The 26075-nt window shown below is 36.1% G+C and overlaps 1 protein-coding gene across 1 annotated transcript in view; it reads left to right on the top strand.

Annotated features, from left to right (window-relative positions):
- The window catches only part of RANBP9 (RAN binding protein 9), a 77629-nt gene that overhangs the window by 50521 nt on the left and 1033 nt on the right, over positions 1–26075 (top strand). The window contains exons 6-13 of the mRNA XM_037037974.1: positions 3246–3430; positions 6378–6490; positions 7982–8090; positions 9280–9470; positions 10513–10657; positions 14025–14146; positions 15851–16002; positions 22934–23045. Coding sequence (XP_036893869.1) covers positions 3246–3430; positions 6378–6490; positions 7982–8090; positions 9280–9470; positions 10513–10657; positions 14025–14146; positions 15851–16002; positions 22934–23045 — 1129 coding nt within the window. The remainder of the gene's footprint in view (positions 1–3245; positions 3431–6377; positions 6491–7981; positions 8091–9279; positions 9471–10512; positions 10658–14024; positions 14147–15850; positions 16003–22933; positions 23046–26075) is intronic.

The following is a 26075-nucleotide window of genomic DNA, read 5'->3' as shown; positions in this document are numbered from 1 at the left end:
TGTTTTTTTAGAAAGAGGGGAAGGAGAAAGAGAGTTAGAGAAACATCAGTGTGTGGATGCCTCTCATGTGGCCCCCACCGGGGGCCCAGCCCACAACCCCAGGCATGTGCCCCGACTGGGAATTAAACCAGCAACCCTTTGGTTCACAGCCTGCACTCAATCCACTGAGCTACACCAGCCAGGGCTGTTTTCTCTTTTTGTAGCACCAAGAAAGTAAATTAACTTGTCAGAGTGAGCAGATTTTTTGTTTGTTTTTATTCCTTGTTGGTAGATGTTGGTGATAATTTCCTTGGAAAAGGCTTAGCTGGTTGTGGACATGTTGACTATTTTTATTACTTTCTAACTATTTTTTGTCCCAGATTAGAATAGCCAGTTATGTTTTGATTTGTCTATAATTAACCAGTGGCGATATTTGTTTCTGTAACAGTGTGTTGAGTGGTGGTTATAGTGATTGTGGTTCAGAGTTCTTTATTTTTATGGCTGAAATCTTCTGGGACTTCCACATGCAACATATCATTCTCCTACTTAAAAAGGAAGGAAAAAGTCTTTCCCTTAAAGGGACCACCAAACCAATATTTATATGTGTTTTGTACCTGTGATATTACTCTTTATTGTAGTGTTAAATCCTGATAGAGGGTCTATATGTGGAATAAATACATTTACCTATATTCTTTTGAATTAGTGTTCTGGGTTTCTTGAGATAAATTCCTGGAAATGGAATCACTGGCATGTTCCTTATGTAAATCTTTACAGAAAAGGGGGGGGTGATAGTTTATGCAGTTTTCTGTAGCTCGTTCTCTTTAGTAATATGTATTGGGCATCTTTGCCAGTATACACATTTTTGCTTATTTTTATAATTTAATATCTATGAAATGGGGATGCATCTTGGAATCTAGTGTCTGAGAGTTTAATGGGCAGTGATTTTTCTTAAATATAAAATGATGGCATCTTAAAATTATTGGAGTCTGAGCTTTGATGAATGTGATATATAATTCCACTTGTAAATGGACATATTTTTACTTGAAATTACAAATTGCAAATTTGTAGGAATGCAACGTCTGTCTAGAAGGTATCCAGCCATTTACTGTGAAAAATAGAGACGTTTATTGAAGAAGATACACGATACAAGAAACTGTACATAGGACAGTGACACCTCAGTCCCCTTCTAAATAGGCACCTTGGGGCCTCACACAGTTCTCCCAGTCACCATCAGCTGCCCCATCGTATTTTCCTGAATCTCATCCATGGTCTGAAATCTGTTCCCTTTTAAAGGTTTTTTTAGTTTTAGGAAAGGCCAGAAGTCACAGGGCGCCCAATCTGGACTGTAGGGGGGCTGAGTCACCCAGAGGGGTGATACGATGTTTCTCCAGAAACCTCTACAAGAGACATGATGCGCGAGGGGCATGTTGTCTTGACGAAGCTGCCAATCGCCAGCTGCCCATAGCTGCAACCTTCTGAATCATCCTAATAGTTTCCATGAATGAATGTCCAAGCTTAACACAAAATTTGATGCAGATTCATTGCTCTGTTCACTCAGTCGTTTTGAATGTGATGGCCACACAGTACACATGCTCACTCAATGGTGTCTACCATCCCCACTGACTAGTACAGTGAAGTTGTCACCATTTCCACATGCGCACTCCAGTCCACTCTCCTTGGCTACCAGGTTGCATCAATGTCACACAAATCTTTCTCATTATATCAACAAGGGCTGGACTTTTTCTGGACAAGCCTCGTGCATCTTTGCATATTTTTTCTATAGGATTAATTCTTACAAATGAAATTACTTTGTCAGTTTTAATATACTTTGCCATAATTTGTCCTGATAAGATTATGTTAGTTTACATTTCCGTGTGCAGTGAATGACAGTTGTTTTTCCCTTTATGTGTGTCATTAATAAGCGTACTTTTGGATAAATTCCTTGAACTCTTTAGGTCTGTTTTCGCATTGGTGAAATGAGATGGTTGTAATAAGTATTTCACTTGTGTTTGACTTAAAATTCTGTTAATTTGCTCATTTTGTTTGATTATTAAAATCAGTACATTTGTGTACATTGCATTTCCATTTCCCCCCTAATCTGATGCAACTCTGTTTCTCAGTATTTTAACACAGTACTCCTGTTGTTTCTGATTGTAGGTGCTTGTTCGATCCGTTGTTTTTAAACACACTCTCCTTTTTGCTTGTAATCTGTTTAAGCACCTTATACATGATTGTCATTTTTACCCAATTTTATACTGAAACCGTTTGTGATAACCATTAAAGTGAAGAAGTAAGGCATAAATACAGAGGATGAAGATGAAGTAGGGTTTGGATTTCTAGGCAGAAAAATTGAACGTAGATTTGGTGTCAACCCTGTTCCAGTCCCACCTCTGCCATAGTGTAGAGAGACCATGAGCAAGTTAATTTGCCCCCGACCCTCAGTTTCCATGTTTTTGTGATGCAAATCGTAATAATTACTTCACTGGGTTACATAACGATTAAACACTGCCATTCAGTAACTCTTTCTCCCTTTAGGTGTAACAACTAGTGGTAGAGCCCAAAGGAGGACTCTGGTTTTTTTTGTTTACCTGAAGCTATTAAATTGATTGTTTAGCCTCAAAATCTTGGAGTATATCTAAATGCATTTCTTCATAAATTTGAAATTCAAAATCCATCCTTTTTTCCTCTTGAAATATGTCCATTTGTGTCTTTTATTTTTATGTGGAGAATCCCTACTCTTAATGGCACTGTTTTGCTCCTAATTACCATCGTCTCTTTACAGAGGCATGCCAGGTATATAGATAAGTGAAATCAGTAACTTAAAGTAGTACCTGCCCAGTTAGGGTTGCTTCTGTGGTAACTGGCTTTCACATGGGGTTTCCAGAGTGCGTTACATGTATCATATAAAAGGGTAAACCTGAGTTACATGTTATACTTGAATCTCTGTAGCTAATATTACGACACTCTTAAGAGCAAGGATTAGGTCTTCATTTACTAAAAGTCTTATTTCCATGAGGTCTCTGAATAAATAAAATGGATATTGCAGTTTTTTCATATTTTTCTTGATTACATTACAGGAAATGTTATTTTTCACTTTATTGTATTTTAGAATATTTGCTTTAGTCTTACTCTAATTTTGGATTGAGATTTAAAAATATTTATGAAATAAATTTATTGTTTTGTCACTTTAAAGAGATAACATTTGAAAGAATGAATGCCTTTAACATAAAAGGGATAGATGCTTAGTGAAGTGTGTTGTTTTACAGCCAAACTTATATCCCACTGTTGGGCTCCAGACACCAGGAGAGGTCGTTGATGCCAATTTTGGGCAACATCCTTTTGTGTTTGATATAGAAGACTACATGCGGGAGTGGAGAACCAAAATACAGGCACAGATAGACCGGTTTCCTATTGGGGATCGAGAAGGAGAGTGGCAGACCATGATACAAAAGTAAGTGAGCCTGGCCAGTGTGGCTCAGTTGTTTGGAATGTCATACTGGGGACCAGAAGGTCACGGGTTTGATTCCTCGTCAAGGCATATATACCTGGGTTGTGGGTTTGATTCTCAGTTGGGGTGCATACAAGAAGACAATGTTTCTCTCTGTAGTGCTCACTCTCTCCTCCTCCCCCCTTTCTTTCTTTTTCTAAAAGCAATGAAAAAATGTCCTCAGGTGAAGATAAAAAAAAATTTTTTTTAAAAGCAAGGAAGGCAGTTTGAATGGACATTATTCGAAAGTACTTTTTTTATAAAACATTTTATTCTTCCATACAAAAGAATATTTGTTGAAGCTTTTAAATTTACTCATTATAGCCTAGTAATTTACGTACTGATTATATTTTAATCTCTGTAAAAAGTAATTCACTATTTAAACAATTAAAAAGAATGTTTGATGACAACATACAGAATAATATATTAGTCTGGCTTATAAATTGGATGAAAGAAATAAAGTAACACTAGATTGCTTAAGTTAGGGTAATTCCTTTTCTCTGGTTAGTAATGGCATTTAGTGATTTCCATAGGTTATATGATTCATCTTATAATAGTACCAATGCAAGAGATAAATTTAGAAAGGTAATTTAGATTGTATAATTTAGGATCATATGTAATTTTGGACATGCACGTGACTATGTTGTTCAGCAATAGTTCAAATATTTATGGGGAAAAGAACTCAGGAAGAATAATCATCAGAATAATGGTATAGTTTATATTCTATATATAAGTGTGGAATATATTCTTTTATTTATATTATATATATAAATATATAAAATATAAATATGTATTTATATAGTTTACATATTTATATAGTTTATATATAGTAAGTAAACTACCTATATTTATATATAGTTTATATTCTATATATGTCTGGAAGACAGATGTAATATGTACATTATACTTTTAAGGATTTGGCTAAATGTTTCTAGTGAATGGATTACTCTCTGTAAGAATGTTAGCTATTTTTGTTTACTGGGATCCCTTTTTTGCTAAATATTTAGTACTTGTCCTGTAGTTTTATGAATGTTATAATTGCTCCTATTCTAAATAGGAAAATCTGACCAAAAACCTCTGAAAAAAGAAATTTTTCAAATCTTATTAGCTATTTCTAATGCCACTTACTTATGTGCTGTTCCTAGCCATGTAAGAAGAGGCACAGGAGATGAAGCCCAGGAACAGTGAACGTGGAGTCAGGGTCCCAAGTGCAGGGTACATACTTAGGATCCAGTCGTAGCAGTGGTGGGGATGGGCAGCAGCAGGGCACGCAGTGAGTGTCCGCAAAAGTGCGGTATGATGAAATAACCTCTGTCTCAACTCAATTTGCTTTATTAAGGAGCATTTTATTAAAAAGTAGAATAATGTCATTATGGATGTCATCAGGAAAATACATTCCTGTGACCATTACCTAAGATGACACCTGAATGTCAGTGGTACTAAATGGTAGCTCTTGAAGCTTGAAAGAGTATAGACTTAAAAATTAACCAAATACCTATAAGCTTAAGTAATCATTTTCACTATTGTAATCTAACCAAAGAAAATAACAGAGGCTTTCAGATACCATGAATCTGACACAATTCATCTTAAATGTCTATAATTGCTTTGAACAGTCTGAAATTTACAAATCTAATAAAGCTTTCTGCACGTACTTTTGGGGTAGATAATGATTGGAAGATATGCTTGTGATTCTGAAAACATGTTCCCTCTCTAGAGCTATTATCATCAGGTATTAGAGTCTACACGAATATTTTTGTCCTGCACCTGAAAGAAGAGTGAACTCTCTGACTCAGAGTCCCACCATTGCCATGAATTAAAGCTCGGATAAGTTGCTCTTCTTGGATCCATCCCTTTAATGCTTTAAAAATTGTTGCCACAGAGCATCACGGCAGAATAGTAGGAGAGGAAGTATTGTATCCTGTAGCCAGTGAGGGCCCTGACCCCAACCTCCTTCTTCACCAAATTGACACTCTGACCTTCTGGAAGGTTTATTTTAAAGGGTTCTCCCTACTTCTAAAATTAATCTGGACAATTAGATGAAATAAAATGAAAAATCTATTTCTTAGAGATTGCCCTCCCCACTTCAATTCCCTTTCCAGAACCGCTGCTTTCTACAGTTTTCCAGCAAGTCCTCAGCAGTGCCAGATGGACACGGGTTTAACAGTTGAATATTTGGATATATTGGCTATCTGGGTTAATATTGCTTAATCAACAGTTTCTCTAACATTTTGTGGTTAGATTTAAGTGTGTGTTTTGGCCACTTAGTGGCTTTTTAAGAAATAAGTTGCTTTGGAAGTCTCTGTCACTTACATATAAATGATATTTGAGTAGTTAACCTACTGTGCCCAGCCATACTAATTGATTTACATCAGAAGGCCAACTTCTCATGGATTAGTATTATCACCCTCATAGACTTTTTCTGAAAGATTCTCTCTCCAGGTTCACCTTGGTTGTTTCTTGTGTTCATACCTTGTGATCCCATGTAATGTAACTGATAGATAAAGAATGGGGCTGAACCCTGTAATACAAGGAGTTCTTCTGTTATTTCAAATTTATTTTATAAAATGATAGCACTTTATGGGGATGAGTCATGATAAACGTGAAACAGAAATTATGGGTAGTAGGATTGTCTGTAAGGATAGGAAATGATAGGGAAGGACCTGGAGAGAACAGGGATGTCCTTGATTGGGGACAGTAGTCTCAACGTAGCATTTTCAGTTATCTTTTCAGAAATACCACATGAAAAAACAGTGATTTTTTGAACTTTGAACTTGAGGTTATTGAAGCCTTAATTGTTTCAAGGAAGTAGATTGGTTTTATAACACTGAAATAGACCTTGTATATAAAAATTATAGTATGAAGCATATATTGTCTTGACTAAAAGTTGTGTTTCTTTTTTTTTTACTTTAAGAATGGTTTCATCTTATTTAGTCCATCATGGGTACTGTGCCACAGCAGAGGCCTTTGCCAGATCTACAGACCAGACCGTTCTAGAAGAGTTGGCTTCCATTAAGAATAGACAAAGTAAGGGCCCTGTGGTGCATGGCTAATACTTGTTTTCAGGTTATAGCATTTTTAGAATTTTTATTTTCAAATTAATATTTTTTAAAATAAATTTAAAAATTGATGCTGCTGCAATTTGTTTTCATTGACATTTCTGAAGACTACCTTGAAAAACTTTACATAGGCCTTGGCAAGATGGCTCTGTTGGTTGGAGCATCATCCCATTCACCAAAAGGTGGCGGGTTCTATTGCTGGTGGGCGCCCATGCCTGGGTTGTGGATCCAACTCCCAGTCAGGGCACACATGGGAAGCGACGGATCAATGTTTCTCTCCCGCATCGATGTTACATAAGTATAATAAATAAATAGATTAGATAGATAGCATAGGACTTTGTTAGCATCCTGGTTCTAGAAAGATATAATTTTGGAGAATTTTTTATAAGAATGCTTATCATTTTTTCTTCAAAAATATTTTATTGAGCTTTCAGGAAATAAACATTCAATAAAATGGTTTTTAAAAATTATTATTAAAGTAGTTCCATAATTGGATGTTAGTGGAGGTAATATATGAAAGAAATATAAATACCTTTGCCATTTAAATAACTATCTGAATTTAAGATAGTTTCGATCATAAGTATTTATTGCTTAGTTTCTATAGTGCTTGTGGCCAGAGTGATAGGGCCTGTCCTCACAGGGCAGGTCCGCACGGTAACTTGTGTCGTAGTCAGCCATCTTAAAACTGGTGCAGTCATTCATCAGGGAGCGTAGAACTTGGTGAGAATATAGGCATAAAAACAAAACTTGATGGGCAAGATCATGATGGATGAAAACAAAATTTTTTTGTAGGTCAAACTGCTATAATAGCCCTGACTGCATTGTATTGTCGCTGTTGTACACGTTGTCTCACTGTATAAGCTCTGGTGAACAGGAGGTGATCACTTATTCTTTGTGTCCTCATCTAAGTTAACGCACGTGTGACACAAGAAATGTTCACTGAGTGTCTGTTGAATTCAGATCTTACTCAAAGTTTAGCATTCTTTAAGTACTGGGTTCCAAAAGTCTCATATTTGATAAGACATTTTGTATATTATTTCTTTAATGTTTCCTGTGGTCTTTTATAACCACTCTATTGATGTATAGTTGACATATTAAGATCTGCACATATTTAGTGAATGTAACTCGATGAGTTTAGAGATTAGTACATATCCATGAGACAAACCATAATTACCATGTATGCCATAAATGTAGCCACCTTTTTAACCTTAGTGTTTCTCACTTCAGTACTGCTTAGTAGGTGTTTTTTCTATATTACTTGTATGATAGTTTGTGGTTTTTTAAAATAGTTTATGAAAGTACTTGTTTTTAAATTTATCTGAAAACTTTTCTTTGAAACTGTGACTTTAGAAAAATGAAAGTCACAGTAACTTATTTTAAAATGTTTTACTAACTTTTTGTTGAGTCTACTATATGTTTCTACTTTTAAAACATTAATTTTCACTCTTTTTATAAATAGGAATTCAGAAATTGGTATTAGCAGGAAGAATGGGAGAAGCCATTGAAACAACACAACAGTTGTACCCAAGTTTACTTGAAAGAAATCCTAATCTTCTTTTCACGTTAAAGTGAGTTCTTTAACAAACATGTTATATGTATTATATATGTGTGTTGTTTGTAATCGAACTCATTTCCATGTTTTACTTTTTGTTTTAACTTCTTTCAAATGTTGACAGAAAATTTTGTAATGTAACACTTTTAAGTAAAAGATTATAGGAAGCACTTGTGTTGAGGAGTATAAACAAATGGCGTCATTTGCTTTGTGTCTATTCTGTCATTCGGTCTCTGTTTCCAAATGTGGAAATCTTATTTAGAAGATGGGAACTATTTTCCCTTCTGTAAAGTACCATATAGTAATTACCTTATAGTAAGCCTGTAGCATTTTAAAAATTTTAAGTATACATAAGATAAAATTTGCCGTTTGTACGTGCACAGCTCAGTAGTATTAAGTACATTCTCATTGCTTTGTAACCGTCGTCAGCCATCCACCTCCAAGGCCTTTCTCGTCTTCCCAGACTGAAACCTTGGCCCTCATTTCACACTAACTCCCCACTTCTCTGCCGCACCCCCCCCCCCCCCCCACCCAAGCTCCTGGCAGCTGCCATTCTACTGTCTCCATGAATCTCAACTTGACTGTTCTGGGTACCTTATATAAGTGGAATCATGAAATGGTTGTCCTTTGTAACTGGCTTATTTACTTTACAGCATAATGTCCTCAAAGTTCATCTGTGTTGTAGCACAAAATTTCCTTTCTTTTGAAGGTTAAATGATACTCCATTGTATATATACCACATTGTGGTTACTCCCTCATGCACTGACACACATTTGAGCTTCTTCCACTATTAGATACTGTGCACAGTGCTGCTGTGAGTAGGGATGTAGAAATACTTGTTGGAATCCCATCAGGTTCTAATATACAATTTGTTTTTGTTTTTTTTACCAAGTACAAATATTAGTTTAAATTATTTAGGGGCTTAAAATAGGAGTTCATTTTTATTTTATTATAGCTACAGATAGATTTTCATTTTCTTAGTAAATCTGGATTAAAGGGGATATAGTATCTTTTGCATTATAGTCTCATTTTATATTTTAAGCAATACAGTATATGAAACCATATTTAGTATTTTTAGAATACTATCCAAAGGCCAAAGTTATTGATATACACAAGCTCTTAAAATATCTTTTTAAAGAAATCTGTTGCTGTTAAATAAATGGCTATTTGAAGATTATCTAAGTAAATTTCTTCCCTTTTTTTAGAGTGCGTCAGTTTATAGAAATGGTGAATGGTACAGATAGTGAAGTACGATGTTTGGGAGGCCGAAGTCCAAAATCTCAAGACAATTACCCTGTTAGTCCTCGACCTTTTAGTAGTCCAAGTATGAGCCCCAGCCATGGAATGAATATCCACAATTTAGCATCTGGCAAAGGAAATACTGCACATTTTTCTGGTGAGATTCAGTCTTATGATATTAACTTTATATTTTTTCCTTTCTTATATTTTCGAACCAAAATAAAATGTTTAAAAATCTAGACATTTTTGTGTAGCAGTTTTGCACATGTGTATATTTGATCACAGGATGTTCTAGAAGAAAACTTGTAGGTGGATCAGATGCATGTGTTTGTGTTATCAGGAAGTAATTTGAAGAGCTCTTTCTGAGAATAGGTTATTAAGAGCAGATCTTCGTAAACAAAAGCCAATGTATGAGGTTCACCCTAGAAATTAAATTATAAATGCTTGGTAATGAAAAGGTAATCAGTTATAAAGTATAAATTTTAAGGAGGTGATGGGACCATGATGTATGCTTTTTATCTTATTCTTCTTCAACCAAGCTAGCGTCCTGCCACCATTCGCTCTGCCCCGTATATTGTCTCCTGTTTCCTTTTTGGCTCACCAGCCCTGCTCTCCAAGGCATTTCTGTTCTCTTAGAATTCTCTCCTTTCTTTGCTTTTATGATCACTTTACAGTTTTATTCCTAATCCTTTTTAGTCTTCTTTCTTTCTTTATCTCTTTCATTCTGTTTTTCCCAAGGTGTTATCTTTCCTCTACATTTAACTTTCTAAAACAGAATCTAATGCTGTTTCCTTTCCTTTCATGGAGTAACACCTTTGCTTTTTCTTAGTCACCAGATACCTTCCTTCATTAATACTTCTTTTTATATACCACTCTGCAGTGCAGATGATTCTCGTGTTTGTCTTCTTAGCCACTACACCTCCTGGATATCATACAGTCACTTCAGGGGTGATGCTAACACTGCCCTCAGAGGGTCGGGGATGAGGGTAAGGAAGATCCATAGTGAAGCCTTAAGTAATTGTTTCATGGTAATTTTATATTTATGTCCTTTCAAAGAAGTTAGTTAGTTATTACTTCAATAGTCCACCAACTTTCCTATATTTCACAAAAATCGGAATATGGGTACATTATTTACAACCTAATAATAAATTAATGTTTGTTTCTATTTTCATAACCTATCTTTTTCTTTTTTCCCCCAGGTTTTGAAAGTTGTAGTAATGGTATAATATCAAATAAAGCACATCAATCATATTGCCATAGTAAACACCAGTTATCTAATTTGAATGTACCAGAACTGAACAGTATAAACATGTCAAGATCACAGCAAGTTAATAACTTCACCAGGTAAGTGATTTCTCTAACTTCTGCATTACTATAAGCAACCTAATCACAGGTGTTATCATTTTTAATAATTTGGGAAAATTGGATTATGTGGCCCATAGTGGAGGTCTGGGAATTCCCAAGTCCCCAGAGAATGAAAGAGTAGAGACTGAGTTCCTCAAAGTTTTCAGTCAGTCAGTAAGCACATAGGCTCCCTCCTTCCTTTGTTCCTTCTCACTCTCCAGCCCCTCTGCCCTTGCAGTGGGGTTGCAGGGACAAGTCCATGGCTCTGCAGTCTAGTCCTCCTGCCCACAGACCTACACAGGGGAACACATAAATGCTATTTGTTGTGTCCAAGTTGGGTCACAGTATTTAACCTGTAGTTTTATTGCAATGCATTTACAACAATTTTTTCTATGTGTGGTTTTTTTGGTGTAAATGTATGTGAACTATTTCCTGACTTCAAGTAACTAATTTTACAAAGACTCTTATTTGAGAACCTATCATTTAGTAGCTTTAGTACAGCAGATGTAACTGAGTCATTTAGTAAACATTGAGCATGAAGACAGTGCTAAGGACCTGCTGGATGTCAGTGATTCTGCTAGGCAGGAAGAGTGTCTCTTCTGATTTTAGAGAGCTTTGGAAGAAGAGATGACAATATTCTCTGACATACTTGGGTTTAATGTTCATGAAACCTTTTAAAGGCTCCTGCAATGTAATCACACGAATTGAATACTGTATGTGAAAGCAAGTTCTTATGAATTCAGCCTGCCCAAATTATCTAGCATTTGAATCTCAGTTTGGTTTAGGACTGGTGGTATGACATCTTTTTCATAAAAATAATGGATAGATTTTATCAATTTGATATTAGTTTGGTCTTACAACATGAACTGATTGGTCATACTCCATTTTGGGAGAATGTTCATCACTGCAGAATTTTTCATCAAAGGAGAGAGAACCTAACATTTAACATGGAATTTTAGTGGAAATATGGCTCCAGAAAAAGAGAAGTATATTTCAAAATATGTAATTACAGATTTGGAGAGTTATCAGAATCTCCAGGTGTTCTATCACAAGTGTCAGAAATTTACTGAAGGCATGGGGTTGTGTGGTTGGTGCAGGTTTGGATGTAAGTCAGCAGAAATGGTGTGAGAACTGTGGAAAAGGTAATTGTCTTTTGCTGAGGAGGGTAGTCTTTGGCCGTAGAGATGACATATAGAAAATTTAAAAGTAGAAAATTACAATAGAAACTAGGAGAGTTTTAAAATTTAAGCCTTTAGTACTTTATCATTGATAAAGGGGGGTTCTGCCATTTTTTGAGGGAACGGTTACAATCATTTTGTGAGTTTTTCTCTTAAATACTAATAATAGGTCCCTTAAATACTAAATAATAGGTCCCTTTAGCAACTTCCTAATGTCAGGAAATTGCTAAAGGGACCTGTTATTACAGATCCAGGGTAGGAAACTGTACGGAAGGGGTTGATGGCACAGCATTCTCCTTTGTCTTCAGTGTCAGAGAGGCAAGTAAGCTTTTTAATTCCCTTAACCTCTTAAACAGCAAGTTATTTTGTAGTTGGTAATGCCTTTCTTTACAACAGTATTGTGCAGTAGGCAGAGGTGCTATTAACTGTTAAAACCACTTTACAGATGTAGAGCTGAAAACCAGAAAAGTAAATGTGGGGGGTTTTTTAAGGTCAATAATTAGTAGCCAGTAAGTTGTAGACCTGAGATGAATTCCCAGAATTTCTGACTTCCAGACCTGGAGTTTCTCCATTATACTTCCCTCCATCTGAAATGCTCTCTGCCCTCCCTCTTCTCTGTCCTAACTTCTGTTCTAGTTAAAACTCAAATTCAGATGTTACCTCTTCCAGGATTTTTGCCTTGATTTACATTTACATCCCCACCAAATGTTGTATCATTCCTTGTGGTTAACTTTTATTGTAGTACTAATCCTTGTAACATAATAACTTTATTAGCTGTTACTAGGCTGTTTGCTCCTAACATGGAGCATTGCTCAGGGGTTTTTAATGTGTACTGACTGAATGAAAGAATCCCTCTCAACTATATTGTATTGAAGTGTTTCTTTAAAAAAATGGTTTAGTATATTATTAGGATCACTAAAAGCTATGATCTTAATTTCTATTAAACATTTTTAAAGTATGATTTTTCTTAATAATTCTCAAAGTTCACAGCTTTTCTGGCGAAGGAGTTCCAAGGAGTTCCCTTCATATCTCTCTCTCTCTCTCTCTCTTTCTCTCTTATTTACCATATAGGTTTTACTGATAGGAGTGTGCATGCACCATGCACTCACACAAAGTTACTTAAACCCACGCACAAAAAAAAACTTACCCGAGAGGTTAACCACCGCTGGTGGCATTATGCATAGAGTGCATTCTGCTCATCTGCGTTCAGTGGTTTTGTTTTTTCCGAGAATGAACATACTTGCTTTTTTAATGAGAAATGGCCATTTTCATGTAAATACTTTTAAATTTTTCATCAGGTGTTAAAACATCAGGCTGTATAATCCTTACCTAGTTCTTCATAGGAGAATCGTAAAGATTAGATACTTGTTTATTGTTGCTTAATGAAGGTCCTACACTGACAACTTCAGTATGTCCAAATATAGTTATTGGCACATGTTTATTCATTCAGTAAATGTAAAATGAGTGGAAATTGGAAGTAATTTACCTAAATATCCAGATCAGCATTTAAAAAATGAATATTTGGCAATACTTTGGAATTTTTAGTCAATAAGAGCCTGTGGGAGTAAAATAGTGGTGGGTGTTAGAGAGGTATGAGAGGATGAGACTGAGTCATTTTTATTATTTACCTTTGTAAATAATTGACCTTTCTATTATTTACCTTTGAGAGGGGGTATATTTTTAAGTAGTGAGGGCAGGTGTCAAAATGTCAAGACTAGTAATGAAAAAGTGGTCTAGAAGTGAGTTGAATGTGAGGGCAGGAAAGAGGTGCAGTGTGCATGCAGTCGTTGGGAGAGTGAGGTTCCCCCTTCTATGCCAGAAGTGAGTGCTGGGGCAAGGATGCAGGTTCTGGAGCAAGAGTTGATGAAGAAAGGGCCAGCTCTGAGTTTGGAAAACAGTGGGAAGTATGTGCTGAAGTATGATTTCTCCATACTGACACAGAGTCATGAAACTACTACATTTTGGTACATGCACTTCTTCTCGCCTTATCTCCAGGATGAAACTGTTAAAAGTCAGCCACATATTTGGCTTTGAATACATGCAAGATTTAACTAAATACTTTGTTTGTAGTTATTATTACTTTATGAAATCAGTTTATTAAGTAGGCTGTGTAGTTGAGTAATAATTTATTTTAAACTAAGGTGCAAGTATGCAATTTTTATAATTAGGTTTGTTTTTTCTGTTTTCAGTAATGATGTAGACATGGAAACAGATCACTACTCCAATGGAGTTGGAGAAACTTCATCCAATGGTTTCCTAAATGGTAGCTCTAAACACGACCACGAAATGGAAGATTGTGACACCGAAATGGGTCTGCAGTGATATTTCTTACATTTTTAATAAAAAATGATGACAAGGTTATGTTTTTATTTGTACTGATTTACAGCTGATGAGCATAAATCAGATTTAAATATGTGTGCGCCATTGGATTTGACAGTAATACATATTATTTCTCTTAAACTCTCTTGTGAGAGGGGGTTGCCAGACAGAGCAGGCACTTTACAGCACTCTGGAGGGAAGTGCTAGAGAGTGTTCTTTGCTGTTTCAACTCCATTTTTGTGCTATCATAGTGCAGTAGAACCAACTTATTAGTGTTAACTATCTGAGGGTAGTTAAGGTTGGAAATATAAAAAGGTTTTATGCTTATTTTAATATAGCCAGTAAAGGCCAAATGGGTAGAGATGTTTTATAAAGTCTAACCAGAGTATCTTAAATTCATTTAATGTGAATACAGGTGACCACATAGTTCAGTGCCTGGCACTTAGTAGGTGCTTAAGTATGACCTCCTCCCCACCACCGCCCCCAGATGAAATGTCATGCTTAACTTTACTTTGTTGACAACTTGTGTAGTAAATTACACTGTGAAGTTAAACCATCAGCAAACTTTCTCATCAACTGAAAACTGAAAATTATTGAAGCTTATGTATAAATTCTTTTTTGTCACAATTCCATGGCCAACGTTAGATTTCTTAGTGTTTTCAAGGTTAAAGAGGTATTTTTCAAATTGTTATGAGTATATATAAGAAACTACTTTATAAATATAAAGTTATGTTTTTATTTGTACAACCGCCTTGTTGTTGAGGGTTGTGTATTCTAATGTAAAATTCATTTTTTCAAGGAAGGAGTATGATTGAAAAAGCAGCATAGTTTTATTCAGTGTTGTTGAATCTCATCATTCAAAGAGTAATTTGAGCAGAGTGATTAAAGCAGGAGTATAGAGCCAGAATACCTGGATTCAAATTCTGCAACTGCCACTTACTGGGTAACCTTGGACAAGTTACTCAAGAGCTCTGTGCCTTGGTTTCTTCATCTGTAAAATGGGTATTACAGTAACTGCCTCATGGGTTATTGTGAAGATTAAATGAGCCAATCTCTGAAAAGCTAATAGCTCAAAGTGCCTATTAATTATTAACTGTCATCATCATTTTAATTATACATTATTAGTAATTTAAATGGTTACATTACTAGTGATTATTGTCAACCGAGATATAGGCTAAAAAATTATTTTCTAAAAGTAGTGTTTTTCTAAAAGTAGTATAATTAAACCTTTTTTATTAGTATGATATGATGTCTTCTGTGTTTTTACTGGAATTATTTAGCCTCTCTTAGCTTCCAGGACTCATTTAATTCTATCTCTGTTTGTGGCAGGTAATGTAGCTGTGAGGCAGTTACTAACTTTTTTCTTTTCTTCTTAATGTGGCTTAATGTAGTTTTAGATAATTGTGCTTAACTTTTTATAAAATTTTCCCTGACATATAGGTACATCCTAACACTGTGACAGGTTGACCTGACTTTCAGCTGCATGCTAGATAATGGATCCTAGACTCTTGAGACCTAGCTAAAGCTTACCTTTTAGCTGCAGAGTTCCGTATTAAATAAATCTGCATATTTAGAGAAAAATATTAGGTAACAGTTATTAAATTAAACATACAAAATATTATAAGCAATTTATGTTCATTTCTCTGTTGCTCTCCATTCAGTAAGGTAGTACAATACTTGTTTGTTTTGGTTACAGAAGTTGATTCAAGTCAGTTAAGACGCCAACTGTGTGGAGGGAGTCAAGCCGCCATAGAAAGAATGATTCACTTTGGAAGGGAGCTACAAGCAATGAGTGAACAGCTGAGGAGAGAATGTGGCAAGAACACAGCAAATAAAAAAATGTTGAAGGTAAATATGTTTTCCCTTGAAAAATTATGAGTCAAAGCTTTCAGGGAGGTTGGGCAACTCTGCTCTCCTGGAAAGAGCACTGGACTTCAAGTAAAACCCATGGACTCGACCCCGGTTGGGCCAGACACTGTTAGTTTTCTCAGCTTTAAAATCTGCAGAGTTATTAGGAAAAATGTGAGTTTGCTGATAAAACTGTAAACTTGAGGTTTTTATTTTAGTAAACATTTCAGGGTTGTTGCAAATTGAATGTAGAATATGTGGTTTTTGTTTTGATGATGATTGGTGAAGGATTTGGGTCATCTTTAAAGCCAGAATAATTAATACAGTTTCACATCTTTTCTGAATTGATGTTTATGATAGCTAGGAAGGTGGATACAATTCATAGTTTAGTAAATTAGCCACAGTTTTGTGAATCAGGTGAAGTTGGAGTTTTCTCCTACCTTGCCAGCATTGTAATTAGTTGTGGAAATGTTATAACTCTTCAGAAGTTTTTTTTTGTATTTAAAAAAGTCCTACCAACCCTGTAAGCCTATGAAACATTACCCTAGCCATTGTATTTTTTAATACTGCATTAGGCTGGGCCCAAAGGTGATGTTATAAACACTTTTCTCCTGGATGTTTTGAAAGTTCAAAGAACAAAGGAGAGATGCAAGTAGTGGCCCTGCGACTGATGCTTGGGTGTAACGTATGTAATAGGAAGGAGCGAGGCGCCCGCCGTTCCTTCCAGACACAAACTGAAAGTCGGTGCACCAGTGACGCTGAACATGGCATAACATGAGCGAAATCAAACCGCTACCTGCACTACAGCCTCAGTACAACATCTGTGTAGACAGAACATATCTGCTTGGCCTAGGATGGGTTAAGGAGCCACCATATACTTGTCTAGTTAAAGGCATGCAGTCTTGTGTTTTCAGAATCTGAGGTGGGAAGAGAGGTTCCTTCCCCAAATTTAATACTTAATCTGCTGGGTGGCATACCTGCTACTCTAACAGTGACCGTCAACTCTCAATTTAACCTTTCTTTCTCAAGAAAGATTAAATTAGATTATGCTAAATACATGAAAATTGGTGGATTATGTAATTTAAACTATTTTTTGTTAGAACATCAAATCAGACATTCATATACTACTAGCAAAATGGCTGTCTATACTTGCTCTATAAAATTAAGGTTTTTTAGGTCAGGCTACATCTTTCCTTAACTCCTCTCCTCTTAAATATATCTTACGCATGTAGTCCCTAGGCATTCGATGAATATTTGTGAAATTGAGGTTGAACTCATTTGAAAAGTATAACTGATTTTTTCAGATTGGGTATTTTCATCACCATTCAACTTTGTAGGACTTTTTCTGATCAAGAGTGCCAGAAAGAAACTTATGTCTTGGCCTTTCTTACAAATTATTTTAGTTATCTCAAGTTACCATTTGGGAAACTGATTGAGTACTTTCTGCTAGATACTGAGGTTCTCAACCTTTTTGGTGTCTAGAAACTTTAAGAAACTATTAAAGAGTCCCAAAGAGTTTATTAATTTTGTTACATTAGAAAGTAAAACTAAAATCAATTTATTTAAAAAAATAATAAATCCATGAAATAAATAAAAGTGGGGGAATGAGAGGAGTGGCCTTGCGTTACGTTTTCACAAACCTCCTCAGTGGGAGGTTTAATGAAGATAAGCTAGACCCTCCCGCCTGCCTCTGCACTCATTCTTTGTGGTGTCGAACGTCGTGTAGAACGTCGTGTAGCCTCTCGGAAGGTTGACCGGATCGTCGTCGGAGGGTGAGGGAAGTGAAAGTCACATCTTAGTATTGTTATGAACATAATTAGGGCTTCACAAACCCCCTACAAGGGTCTCAGACCCAAGTGTCTTGACTATACTTTGAGAACTGTGGGTTCTTGGGTTTTTTTTTTAAGGGGAGGGAGGGAGAGAGGGAAACACCCATGTGTGGTTGCCTCTTGAGCACCCCCTACGGAGGACCTGGCCTGCAACCCAGGCATGTGCCCTGTCTGGGAATCAAACCCGTGGTCCTTTGGTTTGCAGGCTGGCACTCAGTCCACTGAGCCACTCCAGCCAGAGCTACTTTGAGAAGTATTGTTTGAGGGGATATTTAGGAATATGAGGGTTTTTAAAAATTCATAGATATTTTGCCCTGCCTGTATGGCTCAGTGAATTGAAATCAGCCTGTGAACTGAAAGGTCGAAGGTTTGATTCCCAGTCAGGGCATATGCCTGGGTTGTGGGCCAGGTCCCCAGCTGGGGTTGAGGGCAACCAATCAGTGTTTACCTTGCACATCAATGTTTCTTTCCCTCTTTTTCTCCCTCCCATCCCCTTTCTCTAAAAAATATTTTTAAAAAATTTTAAGGAATTTATAAACATTTTTACAGCAGGTCATCTGACTTGTCTTGTTAATTTATGCTCCTTGAGCATGAAGGGATGTGTGATTTCTGCAGTGCCATCAAAAATGTAAGATTTCATTCACATCAAGCTGTCTTTGATTCCAGTTTGCTTGAGGCTCAGAAAATGGCATTTCATGGCCTATTCTCAGATATTTCTTGATTGTATATTGAATTATGAGAAAGCGTAATTCATCTTCATCTAAAGAATGTAGATGGCTTCTCTCAAGAATGCATCTCTGTTCTGACTTCTAAGCAAATATGAACTGCTTTAAGACACTTCCTTAATATTCTGAGCGGCCTCCCTCCTGTTCCCCAAACTTTTTAATGTAGATAGGCATGAGTGGCTGATGTGTAACTTACAAGTACCTAAAGAACAAGGCTAGAGGATTGGAGAGCAACATGAAGACTAAAGCGTTTTTTTACTGTAGTTAAGATTTAGAAATTACTCCTTTTCTTTTTATTCTTCACTTCAGATCCCATGTGATTTTGTTGTGGTATTTTTACCTTTATTTTTTCATGGTTTTGTATAAACTTCTGAATCATATACATACATACAGAGAAAATGATTTGGCCGAAGCTGAGGGTGAGATTTACCTAAATGCTTTACTCTAAGGCGCATGTGTCTTCTGCGTCCTCTCGGTTGCGTGCTGCAGCCCATGCAAGGAGCCCACCTGTGGTAAAGGGTGGGGAGTCCCTCCAGTAGCCCCCTTTCTCTTGACCTTTTTATAATTTTGTCAGGCTTCCTTTCTTCTTTCCCTGTTATCTCTTTGTCCCTTACCCGCCTAAGCCTGCCAGAGGCTCCCCAGAGCACTACCTGTCTCTGCTCAGCAGCCGTTTATTGAACTTCTGCACTGGGGCAAGGCACTGCTGAGGCGTGTGGAGAGTCGAAGGTGCATGAGCAGCCCCAGCCCGAAGGGAGCTTTTCATCCAGTAGTTGAAGTAGCTGTAGAGCCATTTAGACTCATCCTGTTTCTAAAGTGTTACCAATTTTAAGCCAAATATTATAACTATAGTTTGAGAGTCCTACCTAAATGATGTCACTTTTCTTTTAGAAATTATTCCCACAAAGGTATTTTTTAAAGAATAGTAAGTAACCCATAATGCCATTGTATTTCACATATTTTCACTTTTGTTCTTTGAATCTTATGTGCATGTATTTTACATTGTAATTTTAGTTATCCTATTTTGTATGTTTTAATTTGTTGTAAAATTTATTTCTAGTTTTTATTATTTGCACCTATTTTTTAAAAAATATTTTATTTATTTATTTATTTTTAGAGGGGAAGGAGAGAGGTAGAGAAACATCAATGTATGGTTGCCTTTTGTGCATCCCCTGCTGGTAGTTAGCCTGCAAGGAACCGGCCTGCAACCCAGGCATGTGCCCTGACTGGGAATCGAACCGCAATCACCGGGTTCGCAGGCCCGCGCTCAATCCACTGAGCTATGCCAGCCAGGGCAATATTTGCACCTATTTTTAAATGGCTACATGGTTATTATGTTGCTATATGAGTTTAAGCATTGCTTTGGCTAGATTTCTTTTTATTCAGATGCTTTAGTAAGTACCTTTATACATACATCTTTATGTTTCATCCTTTGAATTATTCCACTGGGATGAAGTCCTAATTATTGAATCAAAGGATATATTTCTTGTGGCTCTTGCCGTACGCTGCTGGAGTGTCTCTTTCCAGAAACCGACTTCGCAGCAGTGATAATGTGCCAGCGGTGCTGCTGCTGTAATTGCGTTTCTTTGGTTACCATCACCGATTAAGTTTTACACGCAGGATTTAAAACATTGATGTTGCTTTGTTGATTTTATTCCTTTGTAAAGAAAGATAAGGTTCTAGATACTTACTACTGGGAACCTGATGTTTATAATAAATGAAATAATAAGCCTTTTCATTTGTTAAAGTTTTGTTAGTTTCCTTGCTGCAGCTTCACCCTGCTTCCAAACTGTGTTTCATAATGTCGCTGTTTGATTCCTGTATAATCGAGTCTAATCCGTGACACTCCTATAAAATTACACTGCCTTACTGGCCAAAAAGAAATTCAGGCTTGTTAGTGTGGTTTTAGGAGTCATTTTAGGATCTCACCTGTGGTTCTAACCATGCCTTTTTCTCCTTTCACTCAGCCTCAGTGTCCGCGTAGCTTGAGCCTATTTCTGTGATTGCGTCATGCGACACAATACACTGTGTATTAATAAGCACTATATGATGTTATTTATTTACCTGTCTGTTTTTTCCACAAAGCTCTGTGAATCCTTGAAACAGATTTTGGTGATCGGTGTGTGTTCAGTTGCCTGGCTGCTGTGTCCAATAAATGTTTAGTTGTACTGAAAATAATAGAGCAGAATTTTAGACTTTTTTCCTGTTATTTAAATTGAAAATTAAAAGGAACTGCATCTAACTAAAAGAAATACAGTACTAGCAGTGTGATCTTAACCTATTACTGCCTCCGTTTGTATCTCTGAATGATGGAAATAATAGTATCCACTTTGTAAAGTTATTGTGAGGATTACATGAGATAGTCCACACAAATGCTTAAAACATTGCCTCACACAGTGCTAGTGCACAGTAAATTACTACTGTCATCGTTATGTGTTTTTGCTTTAGTATCAGAGCATGTAAACAGAAGAATGATTAATTTGAGATTTGGGATATTTCATCTTTTTGGTAGCGTGTCCCGATATAATAATGACCCAAGAGGATAGTTTTGTGCTTTAAGTTTTTATGTACCTATTATTCCTTGGAGAGTTCTTGAAGATATCTTTCAGTTTACCTGTGCTGTGGGAATGGTACCTCATTAGATGGTTGTGGGAGTAAATTGTCTTGAGCAAAGCTCAGTCTTTAGAAATAATGTGATCGATTAGAATTAGCTTTATAGGATATTAATATTCTTCCCATCAATAAGTTTGGATGGGGACACTCAGGAAATACAGTCTGGTAGCTTTGTGGCATGTATAAAATATCTTAAAAACTAGAAGCAGGTCTTGTGATCAGCAGGTGTAGAAGCTTCTTTCCTGTACCCAACACATAGGAGTAGCTGCAGAAGACCCAAAATGGTATAGTATTTTTGAAATCTTCAAAGGACTTTCATTATAATTGGGGCAAAAAGTCTGATGTGAAATACAGTAGATGACAGTGGAGGAGTACACGCGTTTAGACACATGTATTTCCTGTCTGGTAGCCTGGGATGGACTGCAGAGCTTTGCTTCATGGACAATTCTTCTTATCGCCACAATGTGGAAACCAATTTGGACCAGAAAGGGCAAGAATACAGTTGACCAGGAACCCTTCCCCCACCTCTGTTCTCAGAACACTAAGATCATTAGAATACTTGAGCTGTATCTAGGAGATTGTATTTTAGGAATCAGTCTTCCACACTTTCATAATTGGCACTTTAAAAGTTGTTACTGAATTCACTGATTTACAATTTCCTCAGCACCTTTTCGTGTATGCCTTCTGAATTGGGTACATGTCCTCTATCTAACTATATCCATACCTATATTATTACCATTTTTTGGACCATAAGACACACCTAGGTTTTAGAGGAAGAAAAGAAAAAAATTGTGAAGCAAAAAGTGTGGTAAAAATATTTAATAGCATAAATAACGTATTTCACAATGTAAACAGAACTCAACAGCAGCATTAACAACCATTATCCCCCCCCAAATGTTGGGGTGGGGGTGCATCTTACAGTCCAAAAAATACGGTACTTCAGATTAGAATATTGACTTTTGGCAGAATAAGAAAGACATCATTTACTGAAAGATTAGAGTGAATCGACATTGCTAATTTCATTTAGCTCAGTTCTCACGTGACTGTGAAATATGACCTCTGATGGCCCCCATTACACAAATGTTGAAACTTGACTAATCTTAGAGTGTTTGTTACTTGCTAAAAGGCCACTCTACTGATGCACACTGGTGGTTGATGGCCATGTCTGAAACCACTGTGTATTTATTTGCCTTCCCAGAAAGAAGACAGAGTTGTTGGGAAAAGACTCCTGTGTATGTGTCAGCTACTTTAGGATTGGGGGGGGGGGGGGGCGGCTTGAGGATGGTTGGAACTACTGAGTTCCTGAGTGGGGGTCAGTTTAATTTTTTTGGTTACTGTGTTTTAGAAGATGTGAGAAGATAACATCCAACTCCCATATCTACTTGAAACAATATGTAGGCATGCCCTATCATTCTAATGTCAAATTCCTATAATAAATTGTACTGTATCTAAATGTTTTAGTCTTCCTCTTTACCGTACGTAACCAGTATTAGCCCATTTCACATGAATTCATTTTTTCAATTTTTAATATTTTTTCCTTTTCCATATGTACAGTAGGGATAGGGGTAATGAGACTGTGTGTTCACAGAAAGAATGAAAACACATTGGACTTTGCTTCATAACCTAGTTTAAAATATCCATAGGTAAATGGGTTTAAATGCCACAGTCATTTAGCACCTTTTACCTGTCTCTCAATTTGTAACCAACCATGGATGATCGCAGTAGTTCAATTATGTGAATTAAAAATCAAATTGCTGTTTTCAACAGGATGCATTCAGTTTACTAGCGTATTCAGATCCTTGGAACAGCCCTGTTGGAAATCAACTTGACCCAATTCAGAGAGAACCTGTGTGCTCAGCTCTTAACAGTGCAATATTAGGTAAGTGAAGCCAGAAAGCACAACCCCAACTAGATTTTCAGAATATTTGAGGTGCTAGTTGTGCTGGCATTTATATTTTGATAAAATCCTTAGGGAAAGTTTTTCTACATTTTAAAATTAAAGTTACCTTAAAAGATAGAAACCATTGTGTCAGTCCCCGATTAAATGGATTCAAATAGAATAAAACCAATACATTGGGATGCATCTGGGGGAAGTTAGGAAATGAGACGATTTTGTGTGCATATATATAGACATTTCTGGCCGGAGCCACCCACTTTCCAGCTCCCATTGTGTAGGCAGAAGGGGTTTCCAGGTGATCTGGGAATGCCCCGTCAATATTAACCCTTGGAGTCAAATGTATTTGCATTTATATTCAACTCCCTGCCCTTACCAAATAAAAAAGGTGCGTGAGGAAAAGAACAGCAATTTAAATAAGTTTAGCCAGGTGTGAGCATGAAGTGAGAAATTAGAATTTGCTGTTCCCCTGGTTGGTTGCCATTCCTGTGAGCAACTCACTAAATAGGATGATTATAGTGTTTATTATGTATTGAACAAACACACTATTTATATGAATTCTGTAACCATATATTTTGTATATTTATATTGAACTCTATAGGGTTGATTACTTAAAACTGTTTTAATTTCTGGGAAATTCTTTTCAAAGCTTAGAGTGATTTTTCACCTAACTTTAGAATCTAATTTCCCAGGTGAAATGGGACTCCAATTTAAAAGTCTATTCTGTGTGATTCGGCCTATTTAGGTTTAAGGGCTTTCACCAACATGTTTCAAACTATTAATAATTTAGTTAGAACAGAACAGTTCCAGAGCAGAGGGTGTTTAGACACGGAGACTTAGAATGAGGGTCAGAATGTAAAGCAAGCAATTAAAAGTATTCATATTTGAGCCTTAATCTGTTTCTTTGCTCTTATACAATTTTCAGTCATCGTGTGTCATACTAAAGTTTTGAAATAGGAGTAGTGTCTTTGTGTTGAAGGGTTTTTAAAATTAGAATTTATGTATAATAAATATTAATTTTGTGGTGTTAAATTCTGTTGTAATTTCTTTGGTTATGAAATTCATTTAGCTCTATTGGTAAAAGTTAAGAGAAGCAAGTAGCAATGCTGGGATTGTAGGGCAAATCATGGTTTACCATACTTCTATTTTTAAATTACTGCCTTATAAGAAATCATGAAGTACTAATTACTTTGTATTTATATAACACTTAGACTTGGAAAAAAATTGTAAAGTGACCAGCTTTCTTAATGACAGCTTTTTGTTATCTTGGGTTCCTGAAGGTTAAATTTTTAAATACTAAATTGCTTGGGGGCACTGTCCAAGATAATATGTATTCTTACATATTGTACTACATATTATGTACGTTCACCCATAAATAGTGCTTAAATTTACTTACTATATTAAGTGTATATAATTCGCACAAAAATTAGTAAGATTATTAAATTGCTGTGGGGTTATCTGCATATTTATAAATAGTATATTTTATAATCTATTAAGTAGTGCTTAAAGTTACATTAGTTGTAATTCTTGCAAGTTTCATATCCAAAATTTTTTTAAATGATTATAACCAACCACCTGCCTCCCTTGGCCAATATAAAATTATAATAAAGTACATCTAGACGCTTATATTTGAGCAAAGTTACTTCCCTGTAAATCTTTAGGAGACATTTTTGAAAGGATGTTTCCTTTTTAGTATTAATTTCCTGTTAATGTTTGATTTTTGTATAAAAATTAAATTGTTCTTGATTCAAATTAAGGCAGAATTATTTTAAATTACAAAGTCAATCCTGCTTTGAGTCGGCAAAAAAAAGTTTATCACTATCAAAATTTAGCCAAATACCTTGCCACTGAAATAGCCAGTACTTTAATAATCTTAACCCAGACCACTTTCAAACCACTTTCTCAACAATCTTTTTTTGCTTATTTTTATTCTTACATTTTTTACTGTATTTTTCCATTACCATTTATCCCCCGTCTACTCCCCTCCCCAACAATCACCAGCCTCTCTGTTGCCCATGTCCATTGAGTCCTTGTTCCTTTTTGCTCCATCTCTCCATCCCCTCACCTCCTCCCCCCAGATTCTTATATTCTTGATCCTTTTATTCTTGTACTTGAACTCCTGAACTTGCTTCCTTACTATTTTTGCTTCATTCCTTCCAGAAATTTTCTTTTTGAGATTGCAACCCCAGAACCAAGGGTAGAATTCAATCATACTGTGCCTTACCATTTACCAGTTTTTGCCCTTTAGTGTCAGCTACATCTATGAAGGACTGATTAGTAATTTCATTAATTGGGAATCTACATAAACTTAAATTTAGACATCTACTCACAAGGAAAAATTAGCAACTTATATATTTGGCCACTTCCACCATTAGTTCATTTTTTTCATTCCTGGCAAAGAACAAATTTTATTAATTACATTTGTACTACAAATGTCTGACAACTGTCTGACAGATTTCTGGTGTGTAGTACCCTGAATACTTTATTGGAAACTTTTTTTAATGTCTGACCTATTGATTGTAAGTTACCCCTCCAAAATTAAGAGTAATTTTGCTGTGTTGTCTCTCATAGTGACCATCACCCCTTGCTCCCTACCAACCCAAATAACATTCACCAATCTGCTTTGGAGACAGATAGGCAGCCTCAGTTTGACTGTATCCCTAGAAGAAGAATCTGGCCTTTTTCTATTGTCAACTGACCTCCTTGGTCAAAGACAATAATATTAAGTATTTCTTATGCTCCTAATTAAATATCAGCCAAGAAATGGTATTGTTCCCGTCATAGGCAATATGGAAATAAAAGGTTTAGAATATCTAACACTTTAAAAGTCTAATTCTGCGAGAATTTTTCTTATAGTTGAACACCTAGTACCCATATTGCCTTGCCAGAGTAGTACCTGCAAGGCATTCATCATTGCTTAGAAACTACCTTTGCTTGTTAGTTAAGGGCAATATATATGCATTGATAATTGTGTAGGTAATGCATTATTTTCCTGAAAAGAGATTTTTTTAAATG

Source organism: Sturnira hondurensis, unplaced genomic scaffold, assembly GCF_014824575.4.
Source record: "Sturnira hondurensis isolate 20B ecotype Veracruz unplaced genomic scaffold, ASM1482457v3 Scaffold0023817, whole genome shotgun sequence".
Classification (NCBI taxonomy): domain Eukaryota; kingdom Metazoa; phylum Chordata; class Mammalia; order Chiroptera; family Phyllostomidae; genus Sturnira; species Sturnira hondurensis.
Note: the sequence above shows the minus strand (reverse complement) of the source record. Positions and strands in the feature narration are given on the sequence as shown.